Genomic DNA, 20,034 nt, shown 5'->3' on the forward strand with positions numbered 1-20,034 from the left:
GCTAGTGAAATGTTGTCATAAGTCGCTTTGGATAAAAGCATCTGCCAAATGAATAAATGTAAATGTAAATGTTGTTAGGCAACAATTAATTAACTAATAACTATAATAACTATAAAACCAGCAATAATAATGATAATAAAAATAATGGAATCAGAGTGAATATTAATTATGAATTTTATTGAATTCTTCCATCTGCTTAACAGCAAGGTTTGGTAGCAAACCTCTGAAAACAATTCACAAAACCACTAACATTACTAACTTTCTTCAAAGCTTCAATTGATTTTTTTTATTTTTACCTTCTCTATGTCTCAAGGGGCTGGGTGCTCTGACATCGCTATTCGTGAGTGCCTTCTCCCATGCAACGAACATTGCGTGACTGTGGCAACATTTTTGCAAAATAAAATTGTGTGGTTCATTACATATCTCGGGGCAGTTCTGAAGTGAAATGTCCAATGTGTGGCGCTAAAAGTGAGTGAAATGTTTTCTCAAACAGATGAGGTTTTTAAGGTTAATGTTCTATCGAAATTTAAATGAACAAAACCGACATCCCTACCCTAAACCTAAACCTAACCGATAGTGTCAGAAAAAGCAAATGTGAAATGAGAAACACAGCCACGTCATTTTGCGGTGCTTTTATGACAGTTTAAGCTCACGTGTCAACTTGCGTGCTCTTCAGGACTCATACCCCAGTCCTTTACAATCACAAGTGCAACGCTCTATCAGTTGAGCTAATGTGCAATTTGATCACGTTCGAACAAGCTTGTAAATGTAGTCGGTTATGTAATGCAAACGTTAAAATGAGTCAAGCGCTATAGTAAAAGTGTTTATATGTCACAAGATTGCATTGTGTGAGGAACAGGGTGAAAAGTAAGTGTTTATGAACTGATAATCTGCCATTTTACCTGTGATTTGAGAGAACGGGGATAAATGTCATTGTTGTTTTAGTGCTTCTAGTGTTCATTCCACCAGGAATTTGCCATGTTACGTACAACAGGCCACATAAAAATGATTTTGCAAAAATGTAGTTATTGTAACATGATTCTTTAACCAGGTTGCGAAATCCACTGGGGGAGAAATATGTCAGTCATCGGAAACAGTAAAAAGGTGACTTAACAAACCAGTCGCATTGAACAACATCCTCTCTCACACAATCTCCTCTCTTGATTTTTATTCTAGCTAGGAAAAAAGTTACTTTTTACTTTTTTTAATAGCTACTTAAGTACAATTTAATGTGAATACTTTTTTACTTTCACTCAATTATGTTTATGGCTAGATACTTGGACTTTTAATTGAGTAAAATTTTCACTCAGTAGCCATACTTTCACTTAAGTATAATTTCTGAGTACTTTTTACACCCCTGCACGTATCTGAATGCTATATAAACTCTAATGTCAAATGTAATCATATGTCATTTTTTCCCCCCTTATTTAACATAAACTTTTAAATAGTTTTTTAATTAAATCCATTATTTAAAAAATATTTTCAAAAATCGTATTTTCTTCTTATTCTACATGCATATGAATTAATTAAAAAATAACTATTTATTAGACTAAATATAAATTTAAATTCTAAATGTACATCTAAAATGTAAGTCTTAAATTTGTAAATAGAATCTTCACTATATATATATGTATATACTTCTTGAGCTTAATAAATTATATTAGTTTCATGCAGTAGCCTACCTTTTGAACTCTCACTTAAAAAATATGCTTCTTAAAGTTGCGTAAACTCGCTCCTGTCCTGCAGGGAGCGGCCGTGAGCTGCAGTGCACCACGACCGCACGCGCTTCTCACGTCGAAGCGCACGCGGACAAAGCGGACGTGCGCGTGCGCCTCTTCCTTTCTCTTCCGCAGCTCGCAACGCCTCAGCATGGTGAGTGCTCGAGCGACTCCATCACGTTAGAAAATGTAACTTTTTACCGGCTCTTCATGCGTTGTAGACGCATTTAAACGACCATGCCCTGTGCTTTAAAGCATAAACAATAACACAACGTATCTTAAGTGGCACATTTCAACGTTTATATGTCATTATTGTGTGTGAAGAGTTGCCGTTCTGTACGCACATTGTGCGCGAGGCCCGAGTACACGCACGCCGCACTGGCACGCGTTTATTATTTGTGCTTATTAAAATAAAATAATAAAAATATGCATGTGTTTAATGCGTGTTGTCTAAAATGTGTTCGTTTTGACTCTGTAGCCGCCCAAGGATAGCAAGCAGAAGAAGGATACGGGCAAGTCCAAAAAGGACAAGGATCCCGTCAACAAATCCGGAGGCAAGGCGAAGAAGAAGGTAAAATGCACACATTTGCACAATATATATAAAACATTGAAAAGCCTGTTGGCCGTGTTTTAAGCCTTTAACTGATTCATACAATGTTATAGTGCAGTTGCATGTAAAAGCTTGAGTTGGGCTTTAATTTTGGCCTTCCTTGGTTCTGAGCAGAAGTGGTCCAAAGGAAAGGTGAGGGACAAGCTCAACAACCTGGTTCTCTTCGATAAGGCCACTTATGACAAACTGTACAAAGAAGTTCCCAACTACAAGCTTATCACACCCGCTGTGGTATCTGAGAGGCTGAAGATCAGGGGCTCGCTGGCCAGGGCTGCCCTTCAGGAACTGCTTGGCAAAGGTGATGATCATCATATGTTGTGACTACAAACATGATTATTAGAATTAACTTGCATGTACAGTGGTGTTTAGATTTGACTCTAGCCTATGTGACGTATGGGAATCGAGACTCACAATTTGCAACACGTGTTTTATGAGTGGTGTGTGATGGCTAGTTTGGAATTAAAGTTGTTTTTGTGTTTTCAGGTCTGATCAAGCTGGTGTCCAAGCACAGAGCTCAGATCATCTACACCAGAAACACCAAGGGCTCAGATGAGGCGGCTCCAGAGAAAGAGGCATAACATGGTGATTATCAACATATGTGTGTATATTATTGAATGTGATGACATGTATCTCTGTTGCATCTACCTGTCTCCATCTAATATTATTTTAATTTGTCTTTCAGATTGCACCCTGGCTTGAGTTATGGTCTTTTGTATAGGTAAATAAATAATAATTAAAAAAATCTTGTTTGTGCATTTCTTAATGTACCTTAAACACTTTTAATGTGAGCAGATCTGTGAATGCACTTTTGTGATCAGGTTTGTTTCCTATCAGGTAATTCTTATGACACATAGGTAAAGCGAATGGCAGTAATTTTCAGTTTATGAATCATCTGAGTTTTAATCCAGCAGCATTTGCATTGCTACAGAAATGTTAAACTAGCTACCGCTACACACAATTATCGCACATTAAATACAGCAGAACATCACTGGGATTAAGGAATTTAATTAGCTATTTCGTTTAGCAATGTCTGGATTAAAACAGTTTTGCCAAATATTCAAATGAGAGTGAACGGTTGTTTACTCCCTAACTCTGACTTAAATCATAATGAGAATTACCATCTTAGATATTCAGGTAGCATTAGTGTTTAGTTACAAGTATTGTATATGAAATGCAGCTAATCGCAGTAAGCAGAAAGAGGCTAGTCTTGCAAGTTATTTCACATTTTAATAAGGCTTAAAGGCAACAGAACAAGGGGAAACAGTGAGGTAACACCCAGTGTTTGAAGAAATGAGGATCGTGGAGACATTAAAATTATTAATGGTCCACTAAATGGAGGATCTGAAATCTGCATCAAGGTCCAACACTAGTGCATCAACAAAGTCTTCAATGGTAGGAGTGTTCTGTAACATTCCTGGGGAAAAGAAATGAGTTTCATTTGGAAGACTACAAAATGATAATGTTACAGTTTGAAGTGATTTAAAATGGCATTTTACCAAGACTGAAAAATGTTGATTTATTTACCTTGAACCATTAGCATAGGCTCTTTACCACCTCCATGAGCAAGCATCTCTCTGCGGTAACGCTCTCCCATCACTCTGCGGCAGAAACGCAAATCAATGTCTTGGGCTCTTTTATTAGACTAAACCAGTCAGTAGTATTACATAGCCCATAATGCTGAGGTAACAATATAGGCTACACCTTTGAAAGTCTAAAGATACACATAAAGCTACTGTATAATAAAATTGTGTAAATAGAAAGTTTGAAAATGACAATTTAAAAAAAAAAAAAAGTTTAAACAAATTTCTGTGCACATGATTTGTGCAACTAGTGTTCAGCATGAAGTAATACCAAACATACACTCACTGAGCACTTTATTAGGAAGACCTGTTCACCTACTTATTCATGTGATTATCAAATCAGCCAATCGTATGGCAGCAGTGCAATGCATAATATCACACAGATATGGGTCAGGAGCTTCAGTTAATGTTCACATCAACCATCAGAATGGGGGAAAAATTTGATCTTGGCTATTTTGACCCTGGCATGATTGTTGGTGCTAGATGGGCTGGTTTGAGTATTTCTGTAACTGCTGATCTCCTGGGATTTTCACACACAACAAGTTTATCCAGAATGGTGCCCAAAACAAAAAACATCCAGTGAGCAGCAGTTCTGCAGACAGAAATGCCTTGTTGATGAGAGAGGTCAACGGAGAATGGCCAGACTGGTTCGAGCTGACAGAAAGGCTACGATAACTCCGCTAACCACTCTGCACAACATGTCGAACCTTGAGATGGATGGGCTACAACAGCAGAAGACCACGTTGGGCACTTTATTAGGACCATAGTGTTCCTAATAAAGTGCTCAGTGAGTGTACGCACAAGAGAAAGTTGTCCTCAATGGCACAAACTACACATATGTATCCCCCACTGACCTGCTGAAGGGGTCCTGCTGAAAGCACTGCCTCCACACCATGGAGGCCACAGCCCTGGACATGAGGTAGGAATAATACTTAGCACCATAGCCAACCAAGTGACTGAATCTCAGCTGCCAAGCCTACAACATCAAAAAGGCCTTTAATTTCAGCATCGTCCATTAAAACTTGCATACGATCTTAAAAAACCTAAACCCATATCTACTCACAGTGTCAGGAACATATGGTAACCCGTAAAATTTCTCCTGCATTTCTCGGAGGATGTCAGTGGTTGTTCTGTATTGTGGTTTTCCATGATAAACCTGATCCAAAGCTGCATAGTAAATCTACAAATAGAAGAATTACACATCTTCAGAGACCAAATGGCACCCAGATAGAGGGTAAATTATGTCATCACTTATAGAGCGAGACGCTCTGGAAGATCTCAAAGGTTTACTGACACAATTACTCCTCAAAGCACAGATTTCATTTATATAAGCAGAATAATTCTCTAACTGTGAGCAGAACTCTCTTTAGTACCTGCAATTGAGTGTCAGCAGCACTACAAACCCTCTTAGACTCACACAAACGGGACACAAGTCTCTCTGCGAGGGGCTGGAGGGGACATTTAGCAGGAGAACAGACATAAGATCAACATGCAGCTTTTCAAAGTTCCTCTAAAGGAGTTTAGAGGTAGAGTTGAAGTCAGCCAAATACATTTAAACTCAGTTTTTCACAATTCCTGACATTTAATCATAGAAAACATTCCCTGTCTTAGGTCACTTAGGATCACTACTTTATTTTAAGAAAGTGAAATGTCAGAATAATAGTAGAGAATTATTTATTTCAGCTATTATTTCTTTCAACACATTCCCACTGGGTCAGAAGTCTACATACACTTTGTTAGTATTTGGTAGCATTGCCTTTAAGTTGATTAACTTGGGTCAAACTTTTTGGGTAGCCTTCCACATGCGTCTCACAATAAGTTGCTGGTATTTTGGCCCATTCCTCCAGACAGAACTGGTGTAACCAAGTCAGGTTTGTAGGCCTCCATGCTCACACACGCTTTTTCAGTTCTGCCCATACATTTTCTATCGGACTGAGATCAGGGCTTTGTGATGGCCACTCCAATAACTTGACTTTGTTGTCAATTAAAAGTGAAACAATCTGTCTGTAAACAATTGTTGGAAAAATTACTCATGTCATACACAAAGTAGATGTCTTAAACGACTTGCCAAAACTATAGTTTGCTAATATAAAATCTGTGGAGTGGTTAAAAAATTTGTTTTAATGACTTCAACCTAAGTGTACATAAACGTCTGACTTCAACTGTATGTGTATCTGTATATAAACAGGTATATACATACTCCTGTGACTCACCTCTCCAGTCTGATAATGTCGAGCAAACTGGCTCACAACTCGATAATCTGAGGCAAAATACTCCATCAGAACAGACGGGACTTCCGCAAAATCTGTAGAGCACCTGGTTCCTTTATAGTAAATAAAAACAATTGTGGTCAAACAGTTACTTGCCATGCAAATTCACCACCTTATTTGTCGTTTCATATATCGTGGAAACATTTGTCACAAAGATTATCATTAGATTTCAGAGATCCAAACTTTAAAAGTCCGCCCACATGTTCATGCATGTCATACATGTATCTGATTTATACAAAAAACAAGTTTAAATAATTATACAAATGTCAGTTATATTGCAAAATGAATTCTGACCAGTGACATGCTGATACCGTGTCCGTCCTAACATAGAGTGCATGGCATGTCCCATCTCGTGGAAGAGGTTCTCCACCAAGGAGGGTGTGAGCAGAGATGGGGTTTTGCTGTTGGGTGGAGGTAGACTCAGCATCAGCACCACAACAGGCAGCTGGTAGACACCATCTTCCCTGAGCCGCCCACCACGAATGGTGAAATGACAGTCCTGCAATATGAGAGATGTTCATGTTACCAGCTAATAAAACAATCATGTTGATTAATCAGCTGAAATTTAGCTATGTTGCTCATGTGGCTGTGTCAGTTCCAAAGTCTACCAACAGCCTTGTCCATGTATCATTCACATGTTCTGTTTTGAAATCTACTGAATAGATTTTGAGTAAAAATGTGTAAAATAAATAAAAATGTGACCAATGGAGTCAAAGCCAAGGTCTAGCATTTGGCGGATATGCTTTGTCACATTGCGCTGAGCAGCACGCTTTACCTGGTGAGGTTTATCAGGTCTACGAAAGAAATCACAGTAGATGTATCCCAACAGCCCCTCTGTTTCATGGACCACCGCCTGTTTGCAGGTGAATACAACAGTCAACCTTGAAAACGGTCAGTCTTGAAAACTGAGCAAAAGAAGATGGAAGAGATAACATTTCTAAAGCTTACCAGTTTTCGAACGTCTTCATTCCACACCTCACCCATCTTTGGCTCCTCCGCTTGGAAAGAGACGCCAAGAAGCTGCGTAAAGAGACGGTTGAGTCCCTCCATGCAAGCACCAAGAGAGAAGTATGGACTGTAAACACTGGGATCTATATTAAACCTACAAGAAAATTAGCACATGGGCGTACATGAGGATAGTCTGAAGAACTTTTAAAAGATTTGCAGCTTAATATTGCAATATGCACATTAATTCTGACTTTTCTGTTCGAATGGCTCCACTGAGGTATGCATGATCCCACGGCATTACTTCCTGTAAAAAAAAAAAAAAAAAACTTTAAATATGTATAATATGTGAAAAAAAAAAGCAATTTGCCTGCATTTGTGATGCAAAAAAACCCCATCCCAAATCATACACAATGCATCCCAAATAGCACACTTCTGCACTATTCTATGTCATTTTGTAGTGTAAGTAGTATGTTAATGGGATAATTCACTCAAAAATGAAAATTCGCATCATTTACTCGCCCTCATGTCATCCCAGATGTGTATGACTTTCTTTCTTGCACAGAACACAAATGAAGATTTGTGTATATCTCATCTCTGTTTGTCCTTACAAAGCAAGTAAATGGAGACGAGATCTTTAAAGCTCCGAAAAGCATATAAAGGCCACATAAAAGTAATCCATATAAAGGGCAAACAGGCTTCGCTTAGTTCGCCTACAAATGATGATGAAATCCAGTGACTTTTATTTTCTGCCAATGTGTTTGGTGATATTTCTCCTGTTCAAGCACATCTCTGAAATTCTTGACCCAAGAGAACTCGGTTGGTCGAAAAGCATTGATGATTGGATAAAACTAACCGTGAATGTAGTTTATACATATTTTTTATTTACAATTGCTCGTGCCAGTTGAGGACTTATTACCTAAGTTACTGTCATTAAAATTGATAACTTTGAAACCCATCTCTCAGAGATTGTGCGGAAGTATACTTTCTTACATGATTTGAAACACAAACTCTACACAAAGACTGTGCAGCCATGACAAATGAGTAGAGAGAGATTGGGAGTTTTTAAAAGTGGAAGGGGCCGTGACAAGTTTAATAAAGCAATGAAGTGACACAGCACAAAAAGCAGTGGTCCACGGAGGAAAAAACCTGCATTATTGGCTTTACTTGTGGCTGGAACATTACGTTAAACACCGTGACATCACCCTAAACTAACTCATTTTAAAACAACGTCACGCTTAAGTATAAATGCCAGCTTCGTTTGCCGAGGGTGCAACTGTTCGCCCAAGAGAAAAAGGTTCACATCTTCAGATGCGATATGATAGGTGTGAGTGAGAAACAGACCAATATTTAAGGTGTTTTTTTTACCATAAATATACACTTTCACTTTCAAAATGTGAAAGTGGAGATTTATAGTAAAAAAGGACTTAAATATTGATCTGTTACTCACCCACACCTATCGTATCACATCTGAAGATGTGGATTTAAGCACTGGAGTCTTATGGATTACTTTTATGTGGCCTTTATATGCTTTTGAAGCTTCAAAGATGTGGTCACCATTCACTTGTATTGTATGAACCAACAGAGCTGAGATATTCTTCTAAAAATCTTCATTTATGTTCTGCAGAAGAAAGAAAGTCATACACATCTGGGATGGCATGAGGAATTTTCATTTTTGGATGAACTATTCCTTTAACACTAAAATGCAACAAAAAGAAATGTACTACAATACCCGGATGATGGACTTCTTCAGCCGAAAAAACTGAGTGTGGTATATCGGACAATTCATGTGCTCATCAGTTGCGGCTTCCCTTGTGCAGCGGAAGGGGCGGGGTTACCTAGCCCTGATGCTGGACTGACAAAACAACTGTAATTAATGGTAAATGTGCCAACTAGCGAAACTTCAGTGAAGACAGCACCTTGCAAATGCTGAGTTGAAATACGAGTCTAGGTCAAACTAACAGTATCAGCATGTCATATTCACCCCACGCTGTGTGAATATGGACATGATTTGAAATACAAGTGTTGAACTGAGCTGTCTAAGACGCTAAAGCTAGCGGCAACACATCTTGTGCATTTGAAACGTCACTTCCGACAGCTGAAAAACAGCGAGTGCTTCAACGTACTAAAAAAAAGTTAGTGTTTCATTTGGGCGAATATTCTACATAGTGTATATTTTAAGTGCATAGTGTATAGTTGCAGCATTTGGGACACAGCTATTGTGTTCTCACAACAAATCCAAAGCACAAAATAAATTTTTACGTGATTTGTTGAGTGTGTTTTCTTTTTCATTTCTCTCATCATCTTGAAATCCTTTGACGTTCTGTTTTATAACATAAAAGAGAGTAAAGTTTATTACACATCAACGATTTTTAAAACATCAAATGTGTAAAAGTGTGTGCAACACACCTGTCAGAAAGTTTTTCTGTAAGCAGCTTCAAAAACTTCATCACAGTTTCTGAAAAACAAACCCGGTGTTTGCAAATTGTTACCGCGGCTTCATTATTTGCAGCGGTTTTTAGCCAAGCAGATTTAGCTTTGATTTAATGCTTTTTTACCTGGAGTTTTAGCCATTGTTCCTTTCAAAGCCCTGTGTGCAAACGACTCATAGCCCACTAATATTGCCAGCTCATGTCTACAGGCCAAAAGCTCATCCAGACAAAGCAAAAGACTATTGCTGGGATACAGAAAGATTTTATATGCAGCTTCTCGTACCTACCAGAGGGAAGAAAGGATGACTGCTTACCGAACATGCAGAAAAAATGCCAGCTTACAGACACAGCCTAGAGCATGTCACACTATGAAGGAACATGAAAGATTTTGCTCAGTCACATAACTACTTTGCCAAGGATAAGGAACAGGCCTAGTACACTCAAAAATAAACATTCTGTCATTATTTACTGACCCTCATGTCACCTTTTTTCATACAATGAAAGTGAATGGTGACTAACATCTCGTTTTGTGTTAGAAGAAATGGGTTTAGAACGAGGATGAGTAAATGATGACAGAATTTTCATTCTTGGGTGAACTATCCCTTCAGCTCAAGCAACAAAGGAATCATTCGATCACACACACCAGCTCGTTCGGAGAGTCCGCATGCAGCCCACTGATCTGAACGCAGTTCCCGTCTATGGAGAAACAGTGGCGGATGTGTTCTGGTAGAACCTGCTTCTCTATGGTATTTGGGAGCTGGGAACCGTTTAGAAACTCATGGTAGAGATCCAGGAGCTTCACGTTCAGAGCGACAACCTTTTTTCTCTGAGATAAATCATACAGAGAGATATATACAATAGTCAGTGTAATCACATTTGGCTTGTATTGTGCAGAAACAGAACAAGGCTTCCAGGACTGTTCTTACAAACCTTTGATTCATCCAGATGTATCCCACTGATCTCAAAATCAAACATGAAGAGCTCTGCGACTCTCCTAAACCAGCAACAGAACCACATAAACATAGCTAAGATGAGTCCACAATCATACTGTTGTTTGGTTTAGGAATACGTCTGTTTCTGTTTATCTTCTCTATAGCTTTGTAAGGCGTAATTAATGCACTTTCTAATCATTTTAGTAAGTGTTTAATGAGTTGTCAATATGTATTTTGCAATTGGTGCAGAGGTCCAAACATGGGAATTCTGCTTGCCTCGTGTCTGGGTCCAGTGCAGATAAAACAGCTTCATTCTCCAGCAAATTCTTCAAGCTCTGACATAAATCAACATTTGTATTGAGCCTGTAACACAAACACATACACATACACAAATGTCATTATACTGTACAAACAAAATGTCATGTTACACTACTTTATACTGTAATATTAAAAGGACAGTTCACCCAAAAATGTAAATTCAGTCATCATTTACTTACCCTCATGTTATATAAAACCTGTATGACTTTCTTTCTTCCATTAAACACAAAGGGAGATGTTAGGCAGAATGTTAGGGGCTTCAGTCACCATTCCTTCTTTACATCTTTTTCCATACAATGAAAGTCAATGGTGACTGAAGTCCTTAAAGGGATAGTTCACCCAAATATGAAAATTCTCTCATCATTTACTCACCATCATGCCATCCCAGATGTTTATGACTGTCTCTCTTATGATTATTAGAAGAATATCTCAGCTCTGTAGGTCCATTCATTTGGACTGAATGGTGACCAAAACTTTAAAGCTACAAAAAGCACATAAAGGGGGCAGTAGTGGCTCAGCGGTTAAGGCTCTGGGTTACTGACCAGAAGGTCAGGGGTTCAAGCCCTAGCACCGCAAAGATGCCACTGTTGGGCCCTTGAGCAAGGCCCTTGACCTTACCTGCTCCAGGGGCACTGTATCATGGCTGACCCCAGCTTAGCTGGGATATGTGAAAAAAAAGAATTTTCTCTGTATATATGCAAAAAATTTATGTATAATGTGTGACAAAAATAAAGGCTTCTTCTTCTTCTAAAGGCAGCATAAAACTAATCCATAAGACTTCAGTGGTTAAATCCATGTCTTCAGAAGCAATATGGTAGGTGTGGGTGAGAAACAGATCCATATTTTAATCAATAAATCTCCACTTTCACTTCCACATTCTTCTTCTGTTTTTGTCGATTCACATTCTTTGTGTATATCGCCACCAACTGGGTAGGGAGGACAATTTATAGTAAAAAAGGACTTTAATACTGATCTCTTTCTCACCCACACCTATCATATCGCTTTAGAAGGCATGGATTAAAGCACTAGAGTCTTGTGGATTACTTTTATGCTGCCGTTATGTGCTTTTTGGAGCTTCAAAGTTCTGGCCACCATTCACATGCATTGAATGGACCGACAGAGCTGAGATGTTCTTCTAAAAATCTTTGTTCGTGTTCAGCAGAAGAAAGAAAGTCATACACATTTGGGATGGCATGAGGGTGAGTAAATGATGAGAGAATTTTCATTTTTGGGTGAACTATTCCTAACATTCTGCCTAACATCTCCATTTTTGTTCCATGGAAGAAACAATATCATACAGGTTTGGAACAACTGACAGAACGTTCATGTTTGAGTGAACTAAACATTTTAAACAAAAGGACACATACTTCTCTACAACAGTTCCAATATCAATGCAGGTCCTTTCTGCGGCTGCACGGAATGCAGCATCTGGATGAGCTACTTTGATGAAATCGGCCTGCGACAAAAATCAACTTTTGTATGTATCATAAAAACATAATTACGTGTGTGTACACTTAAAAATATCTATAAACACTACTTTTTACCAGGTCTGCCACTTTGCACAAACTGTCAGATAGCTGGTCAAATGTTTCCACAGTGATGGCACCAGGAGGATGTGTGCAGGCCCTTTGGACCAGTAACTCAGCTTCCCTGAGAGCCTTCCGCTGAGCCACCTGGAAACCAGCAGGACTGCTGAGCTCTGGTACTCCAAACAGACCCTAAAAACAAAGAAGGAAGAAAGAAGTATTTTCATTGCATGCAGGTAATTGGAAAGACATTGCAGATGCAAATGTGATAATTTGTCATGCCATACCAGCACATAAAAAGAACTCAATTGTGAGACAGACAGACAGACAGACATATAGACAGAAAGACTGACAGGCAGATAGAAAGACAGACAAACAGACTTTCTAAAAAAGACAGACAGACATTCTAAAAAAAGATAGACAGACAGACAGACAGATAGTCAAATAGTCAATAGATAGTCTAAAAAAGATAGATAGACAGACAGATAGAAGTCTCACCACATTTTTCTGCAAATACTCAATAGATATTCTAAAAAAAAAAGACAGACACAGAGAGACAGATAGATAGATAGATAGATAGACAGACAGATAGAAGTCTCACCACATTTTTCTGCAAATAGTCAGCTCGTCGGTGCTGGACATTAAACGCAGCTCCAACCGCAGTCCATGTATTGACGCGTCTGCAGAGCGCGCGTGAACGCTGCAGGATGAGCCGCGTGCAGCGCATCACTGACTATTACACACAATACTCAACAACGTCAGTTCCTGAGAAAAGAAATTGGGAAACAGCCAGACTGGCTCTTATGAAGTGTTATGCAAACATTTATAATCTTAATAAAAGTTTCCCAGAGCGTAATGCTGCGGAGATCAGCGGTAGATTATACATCACATGCGAAACATTGCCAGAGGGTTTAGCTTTTCTAGCACGCTTAGCTTTCACCGCAGCACTTTCCATTAACAACAATGAAAACATGAAACGTATAATCAGTAAGGTACGATCCAGAAATGCATTTAATATTAATACATTTTAAAAATATATTTGATCTATGTTTAGCGAGTGTACTGCTTATTAGCAGTTTTTTATTTTATTTTATTTTTTACATAAAACATTAACGAAACTGCGCGGACATTCTGTACATTGCCTGTGTGACGTAAAACTTAAGAGTAAATAAATCCATTCTGAGCAGCGGATAAAAGATCTGCTTGCCAGTTGTTCTAATACACCAATGAAAATGTTTCACACGGAGATTAAGCTTCGTTATTCTGAGTTAATGGCAGCTTTATACAGTCACCTGTGGAATTAATTTTGATTAGAAATGTGAATTTGAAGTCTAACACACTGATCAGCCATTGCATCCCTTCATGGCCAAAAAGAGTCATAAGCCACTTTCGTTGAAATAACTGTTTTTGGTAATTACAGCCAAATTCAACATTCAGGAATGTGACCAATTGATGAATGCCTTGGGCATCAACAAACATTTCCAGCATCACTTAGGATACACAAGTTCCTCCATTTTGGTGAAGTTGTATCATTTCTAAGGATGGGGTGATACATTTTCCCCCAGAATAAGAGAGTTTAAGAGGTTTGTTTTTTCAGCTCCTTGACAATGATTTCAAGGGAATCTAGCCAAGAGCATTAGCTTTACAAACACACATTGGAAATAGCAGGAATGTCGCACTAAACACAAAACACAGACACTCCCTTGCCTAAAGCTCACTTGTGTTAGGATATAAACAAGAACCCTTATGGCAAATGTATTCTATCTAGGTCATCAAAGTCAGACTTGGAGAAAGCATGACAATGGAGGTTCAGGTGAGGGTTGGGGACAAGGTCATGTTTATCAATCAAATCACTTTTATTGTCACACAACCATATACACAAGTGCAAAATTGTGTGAAATTCTTGAAGTTTAGGTATCATGGAAGGGTTTACTGTTCACATATGGTGGCCAAGTGTTTTAAAGGCACCATATCCATTTATCTTATTAGGCAGTTTCTTGGTTTTCATAAGGCAAACAGAGTGACTGTTGCTGTCACTTCCTTTGTCGACATTCTGTTGGTGAGCTCAGATCCATCTGCCTCATCTATGATGTAGTGATTGAGATAAATAAAGCTGTTTTTGACAAATAATCTTCAAATGTCTTCAATCTTCAATTCATGTTTCACAAATCCTTACAAAAAAAATCTAAAGTTCTGGCAAACTTGCAGCAAATTCGCCACTTATTATATTGGCATGCAAATGAGCTTGTGATTTGCCGCAAACGTTCACCAGAAGTTTGCAGCTCTTCACCGGTATGGTAAACCTGCACAAAACCTTTGGCAACAATGAAGAGTTTGCCACAAAGCTCATTTTCATTTGCAGAAAATTTGCAGCAAGTTTGCCTGAACTCTTGATTTTCGTAAGGGAACACATTGACAGAAATTAACTGGAACAGTCCAGTTACAAATATCAAAGTTATTGGCATTGCCTTTAAATCCTTCATAGCCAACTGTGGCTTATGCCATTGTAATAACACATTAACAACATGCAATAATAACCTTTGTCTCCCTCTCGACAGGTTTGAGGACAGTCTGAGCCATCATAAAATAACCTGGAATGTTCAGACAGGGATTTCAACAAGATAATTGCTGATTTCAGTTCAAATGCGCATGACTTAATGAGCCAAAGAGTCACGGAACATGATTAACATCAGTTTAATACAAAATGTAATTTAATACAGGTATTTTTACTCTCTTAACTACAAATTACTCAAGAAATTATCTGAATTGTAAACTCACTGGATTCAGTTCAGACTAACTTTATATCTGGAAAACTCATCACTGGGTATATAACTTTATTTTTTTCAGTGAGAGGGGAATTGCAGAATATGTGGCAATTGTATACCTAGAATTTGTAACTAATTACTGATTTTAATCTATTTTACTATTACATGTAACATCAAAAAACAGTATTATAATAAGATTTACATACATTTCCCCCACAATTTCTTTAAAGAACACAGGAAAAATGTAACAAAAATATGCTTCATGTGGTAACATCTAAATTGACTTCTTTTATTTAAGTTAAACATATTTAATGACTAAATCAACCAGACTAAATTCAATAACTTAAATCATTATTAATGTCAGATCAGATAGAAATTGCTCCATTATTCTCTTCTATTCCCTTACTTTCACTTTTTTGTTACACATGTAAGTACAGCTAAACCTACAGTAATGAATATAACATCAAAATGAAAGGGAAAACCGGGTATCACAACTGAATTTTATTGGCTTGTTTTATCGAACCATAACACACAGGGATACATCTATAAACAATGATCAAAATAATCTGTACATTTATACTTGATATCTAAGTCCCACAAAAATATTGCTACTGCTGTTCAGAAAGCTTTACAGCTATCAAAATTGTACACGTAATGATTTATTTGTCCCCAATTTAGCATTTTAAAGATGTTAAAGAATCGCTGGCTTTGCAGAGAACAGAAATATTAATCCCATGTTTACCATCTGTACCATAACACACATTGGACTTAACGCCCAAAAATATATATTTTTTCACAGCAGTTTTACAAAGGTATTGCGGTACTATCACAGAAGAGACTAAATCAATACACACGAAGCACAAGCCTGACATGAACTCCAGTACTAGAGAATATGTTTATTTAGCAGAAATTATTATGAAGAACTGCAGTTAACATATAGAACACAGCTTACAAATGTTCTACAAGTAATCTTTCGCCTTATAAACAATACACAATGAGTTATCTGCCCACCCACCCCTCCCTCCATCCCTCCCCAAACACACATTACAGGTTACACACAAAACAAAATAAAAATCCCTCATAGAGCCAATGGAATGTTAGTCATTCGGACAAGCTCAGTCAGATGTCCAGCTGTCTGTGTACACGACATGCCTGCGACCTGCTGCTCTACCTCTCACTTTGAAAGAGAGAAAGAGAAAAAAGCCTGTCGACATTTACGACGACGGTCGTTTTTTCTGCCGATGTAAAAATGTTGGATATGATGAGATCACTTTCAAAATGTTTCTTTTCTTCCATAAAAAATGTGTCTCTACAATCAAACTACTAAAAAACCTGCCTTTAGAAAATAGTAGATAAAAATATTCCCCTGAATTGTACAAGAAAAGAGGTACAGGGAGTGCTGGTAAAAGATGAGACCTCAGCAAAATTATTCCCCGTCTTCTTCCTTCTTGTCGGCGTCTTCTGTTGCCGATGCCTGAGAAAAAGAAAACAGAGATTACGGAGTCTATTTGTCACAGTTTCACAAACACTTTGGTGTAATTTTAGGTAGTTTTACACGATAATTGCCAGTCTACGAGCATTTCACCTCTTCATCAGCTTTTGTCTCTCCGTTTTCTGCGGGCACCTCCTCTTTCTTCTCCTCCTCCTTGGCCGCCTTGGGTTCCTTAGTTTTCTTAGGTTTGGCAGGTGCCTTCTACAATGTGTCAAATGAAATTACATATTATTGCTATGCTATAATTACGTTTTATTTATGTGTTTTAGATTAATATTATTATTTTTAAGTTTCTTTACTTTTGGCTTAGGCTCCGCCTTTGGGGGTGCAGGTTTCTAAAAATCCAAGAGTTATAACACATGAAATAATAAAACAGCAATATAAATAATTGTCATATATTCTGAATGACTGCAAAGAAGTGTTAAAAACACAAATACTCACGTTTACCAATCTCTCCGACCTTCTTTTAGGCTGTAAAGCAAACAACAAAATGGTTAAACAGAGTCAAACCACTGCGTACTTTATTTTTTTTTACAGGAATCATAGCTGCTAAACTACTATTTCAGGCCTTACCAACTAAGCCTTTCATGCATTAAAGTGAGTTCTGCTTACCTCAGAGACTTCAGAATCATTGTTCGCCTATGGAGGGAAAAAGAGGATGTTATTCTCATAAGTCCAAATCAATCAATGCATTTTGTAATAAAAGTCACAAAAGTAATAAACACTCTTTAGATGGGCCTAATGTGGTAAATAGCAAAATGCATTAGTCAGACTGTCATATTAAATCTTTTTTTTTCCTCCCCATCAGTGTTTATGTCCTCCCTCCATTCCTCCATATTGTGCTGCTGCCCCTTCCGTTTGCATTGCAGCCGTGTGTGTGCACCGCCCCCTTCATGCACAGCAACTCATTCAACGCTGATTAATGGAGATTTGCGCTCGCCCCACCGACCCCGCTGCTTATGGCATTCCCGCCCTTCACTTTCAAACGAGAAACATCCCGAGGTGCACGGGGGAAAAGCTCTAAAGAACATACCAGAATAATAGGACACACCAAACAGTGGCGCTATGATGTGTAATGATTTCGCCATTGCATAATCGCGAACATGCACGATCGAATATTTCGAGACTCGGACGTGCATTAGTCGCTGAATTAAAGCCCTAATGCACGAATTTAATCCCCAGTGCACGGATAAAATATTGCACCGTCTGTCACTGCATGTTTAGACCCACGGCGAGTTTAAATCATAAGGCTGCGCATAAGGGCAGCCATGACACTAAAAAAACCGAGCCTTTACAAACCGATCACTGTTATTAGACATGCAATTACAGAAACCCTTAGCTAAAAATAAAAATTGCATGTATAAAAAAAATATTCTATGCAACAATTTGACTTTCTGCTTTGCGCGCGACAGCCTTTAGGCTAGGAGACTGTAAGCTGCACATAATGAAAACTAAGATCGTTACACCCCCTTTGTCTGACCCATGTAGGCAAAGACTTCGTCAACTTATAAACCAAAAAACATAACATATATACACAAATCTTCTCGCATCTGTCCGTATTCATGCAATACAAGCTCGATTTAATTAATTCTAAATGCAGAAAAAATATCAGTCGCGCGTTCTCAAAACAAAACATGCGTTTATTAAAACACGAGTCTTCAAACACAAATCGCTGCACTCTCAACACTACTAATGAAAAAATAAATAAAGGAAAAATAAGAATATTTGCACGCAGTGTGAATGCATCCGTGCACCCCCCTAAACAAATACTGCATATTCTATTAAAGTTGGTGCCTCGATAAAAGAAGAAACCATTGCGCTACTTACTTTGCTCCTTTTAGGCATGGCTGTGGATTTTTACAAGCACAAAAGCGTTAGAAATGCCAGATGCAAGGATTAAACTCTGAAAAACAGCAGCCACTGTGTGTTGAGCTCGGTAAAAGATACACACAGTAGGTTTGATCACAGTGTAGGAAGACGTTAATGTCCCTCAGAAACAAAAACCTGCTCAAACCGGATTGGATTCTCCTCCTCCTCCTTCTTCTTCCCTATTCAATTCATCACAGCGCGAAATTGGCGGCGAATTTATAAATCCTACTATGGCGAAGTCTTAGCTCGTGAATATTAAGTAGACTACGCTGACGTTACACGGTAACCTTCCTGAAGCGTCCAGTCACGTACCTTCATTAATATTCATAAGCCACGCCTTGCTCAAAGCAGGTGTGTTCATTGGTCAGCAGACTAGCGGCCCCTTGCCAACATCGGCCTCTCGGCCAATCACATAGGCCAAATGAGTGTACGTCATGTTTCTTAATTAATATTCATGAGACAAGGCTTCACCATAGTAGGATGATTAACGTCGTCTCTCCGCCTCCTGCTCCCAGTGATTGGCCTGCGGAGAACCACTGCACATTTTCAAATCATAGCAAGAGGCCTATGTGGACGCTTTTGCATGCCAATCATTTTGGAATATTATTTGTTTTTGCAATGACTTAGAAGATTATTTTGCTGTTGTCATCGAGCGCTTGCAAGGCAGCCCTGTTTCCTGTTTAAAAATGTTTGGAAAGCCAAACCAACGCTCTCATTTCTCATTTATGTTTAATTAGACTATAGATGTTGCTTCAATATGGGCTTTTCTTTTTTTGTCATGTTTCCAGATGTTAGCGTGTTACTTAAGGAACTGGATTTGAAATGTACCACAAAAATGTTTGTGTTATTGAAGCCCCGCGCGCATGCAAAGGTTACAGGAGAAAATGGCGACTGGACAGAAACATTTCGCCTGTCACACCAACAAAATGCTGCACTTTTTTTTTCTTTATATAAAAGCTGCACCACTTGGTAACATTGCTCAAAATGCTCCATATCAGAAGTGGTGCTGTTTCATTCATTGTGATGTTTTATTTGTTGGTTATGGGCGAAAGTATTTATTTTGATGTAAATATTGAAGAGGAATTGCCCCAATCACCCCCCCCCCCCGCCCCCCTGCCAGTGCCACAACATAAAAAATTAAAATCGCCTCCTTGGATTTCTAAATTCAACAGAATTCCACAGAACCTTACTCCAAATACAGTGCTCATACAACAGGATTAACATAACATCTGGATTAAGAATGACAGAAACAATGTTCACCTCTATTTTGCAATTACTGTATGTGAATATTATAGACATGTCGCTATGTTTTGTTATATGCATGTAACTAACACAGTGAAAAAAACTGACCAATGAATAAAGCAGCTTTTCCATGGGATAATAACATGTGCATGCAGCAATGCACAGAGCACGCTTACCTATCATATAAAGATGCACAGCAGTTCAAAAACACCTCAGCATATATCTGATATATTATTCCTCTGAGAGGAGATGTGTGTAGTGGCTCTGTAACCTAGGCGATGAGTTTTAGATGATGCTTTTCAGTAAATGGTCTCTGACATTTCCACACATGGTTA

At 38.4% G+C, this 20,034-nt stretch overlaps 3 protein-coding genes across 3 annotated transcripts; 1 reads left to right on the plus strand and 2 right to left on the minus strand.

The window, feature by feature from the left end:
• Positions 1-1,751: 1,751 nt before the first annotated feature.
• rps25 (ribosomal protein S25) lies at positions 1,752-3,116 on the plus strand. The gene is made up of 5 exons (XM_051683740.1): positions 1,752-1,872; positions 2,197-2,289; positions 2,443-2,626; positions 2,812-2,910; positions 3,011-3,116. The coding sequence occupies exons 1-4, from the start codon at positions 1,870-1,872 to the stop codon at positions 2,904-2,906; spliced, it is 375 nt and encodes a 124-aa protein (XP_051539700.1). The 5' UTR covers positions 1,752-1,869; the 3' UTR covers positions 2,907-2,910; positions 3,011-3,116.
• A 417-nt stretch (positions 3,117-3,533) lies between these two features.
• mipepb (mitochondrial intermediate peptidase b) lies at positions 3,534-13,261 on the minus strand. The gene is made up of 19 exons (XM_051684386.1): positions 12,933-13,261; positions 12,350-12,523; positions 12,173-12,261; positions 10,764-10,850; positions 10,486-10,549; positions 10,199-10,381; positions 9,682-9,838; positions 9,533-9,581; positions 9,386-9,446; positions 7,378-7,430; positions 7,127-7,280; positions 6,954-7,031; positions 6,473-6,677; positions 6,122-6,231; positions 5,282-5,356; positions 4,972-5,088; positions 4,763-4,884; positions 3,853-3,926; positions 3,534-3,742 (listed from the first exon to the last, which is right to left on the minus strand). Exons 1-19 carry the CDS (start codon positions 13,056-13,058, stop codon positions 3,657-3,659), a joined length of 2,064 nt encoding a protein of 687 aa, XP_051540346.1. The 5' UTR covers positions 13,059-13,261; the 3' UTR covers positions 3,534-3,656.
• A 2,321-nt stretch (positions 13,262-15,582) lies between these two features.
• On the minus strand, positions 15,583-18,615 carry si:ch73-1a9.3 (non-histone chromosomal protein HMG-like). Its single transcript, XM_051684374.1, has 6 exons — positions 18,416-18,615; positions 17,201-17,227; positions 17,030-17,059; positions 16,888-16,923; positions 16,682-16,789; positions 15,583-16,570 (listed from the first exon to the last, which is right to left on the minus strand). The coding sequence occupies exons 1-6, from the start codon at positions 18,431-18,433 to the stop codon at positions 16,523-16,525; spliced, it is 267 nt and encodes an 88-aa protein (XP_051540334.1). The 5' UTR covers positions 18,434-18,615; the 3' UTR covers positions 15,583-16,522.
• Between the last annotated feature and the right edge of the window lie 1,419 nt (positions 18,616-20,034).

The sequence above is a fragment of the Myxocyprinus asiaticus genome, chromosome 42 (genome assembly GCF_019703515.2).
Source record: "Myxocyprinus asiaticus isolate MX2 ecotype Aquarium Trade chromosome 42, UBuf_Myxa_2, whole genome shotgun sequence".
NCBI classification, from domain to species: Eukaryota; Metazoa; Chordata; class Actinopteri; order Cypriniformes; family Catostomidae; genus Myxocyprinus; species Myxocyprinus asiaticus.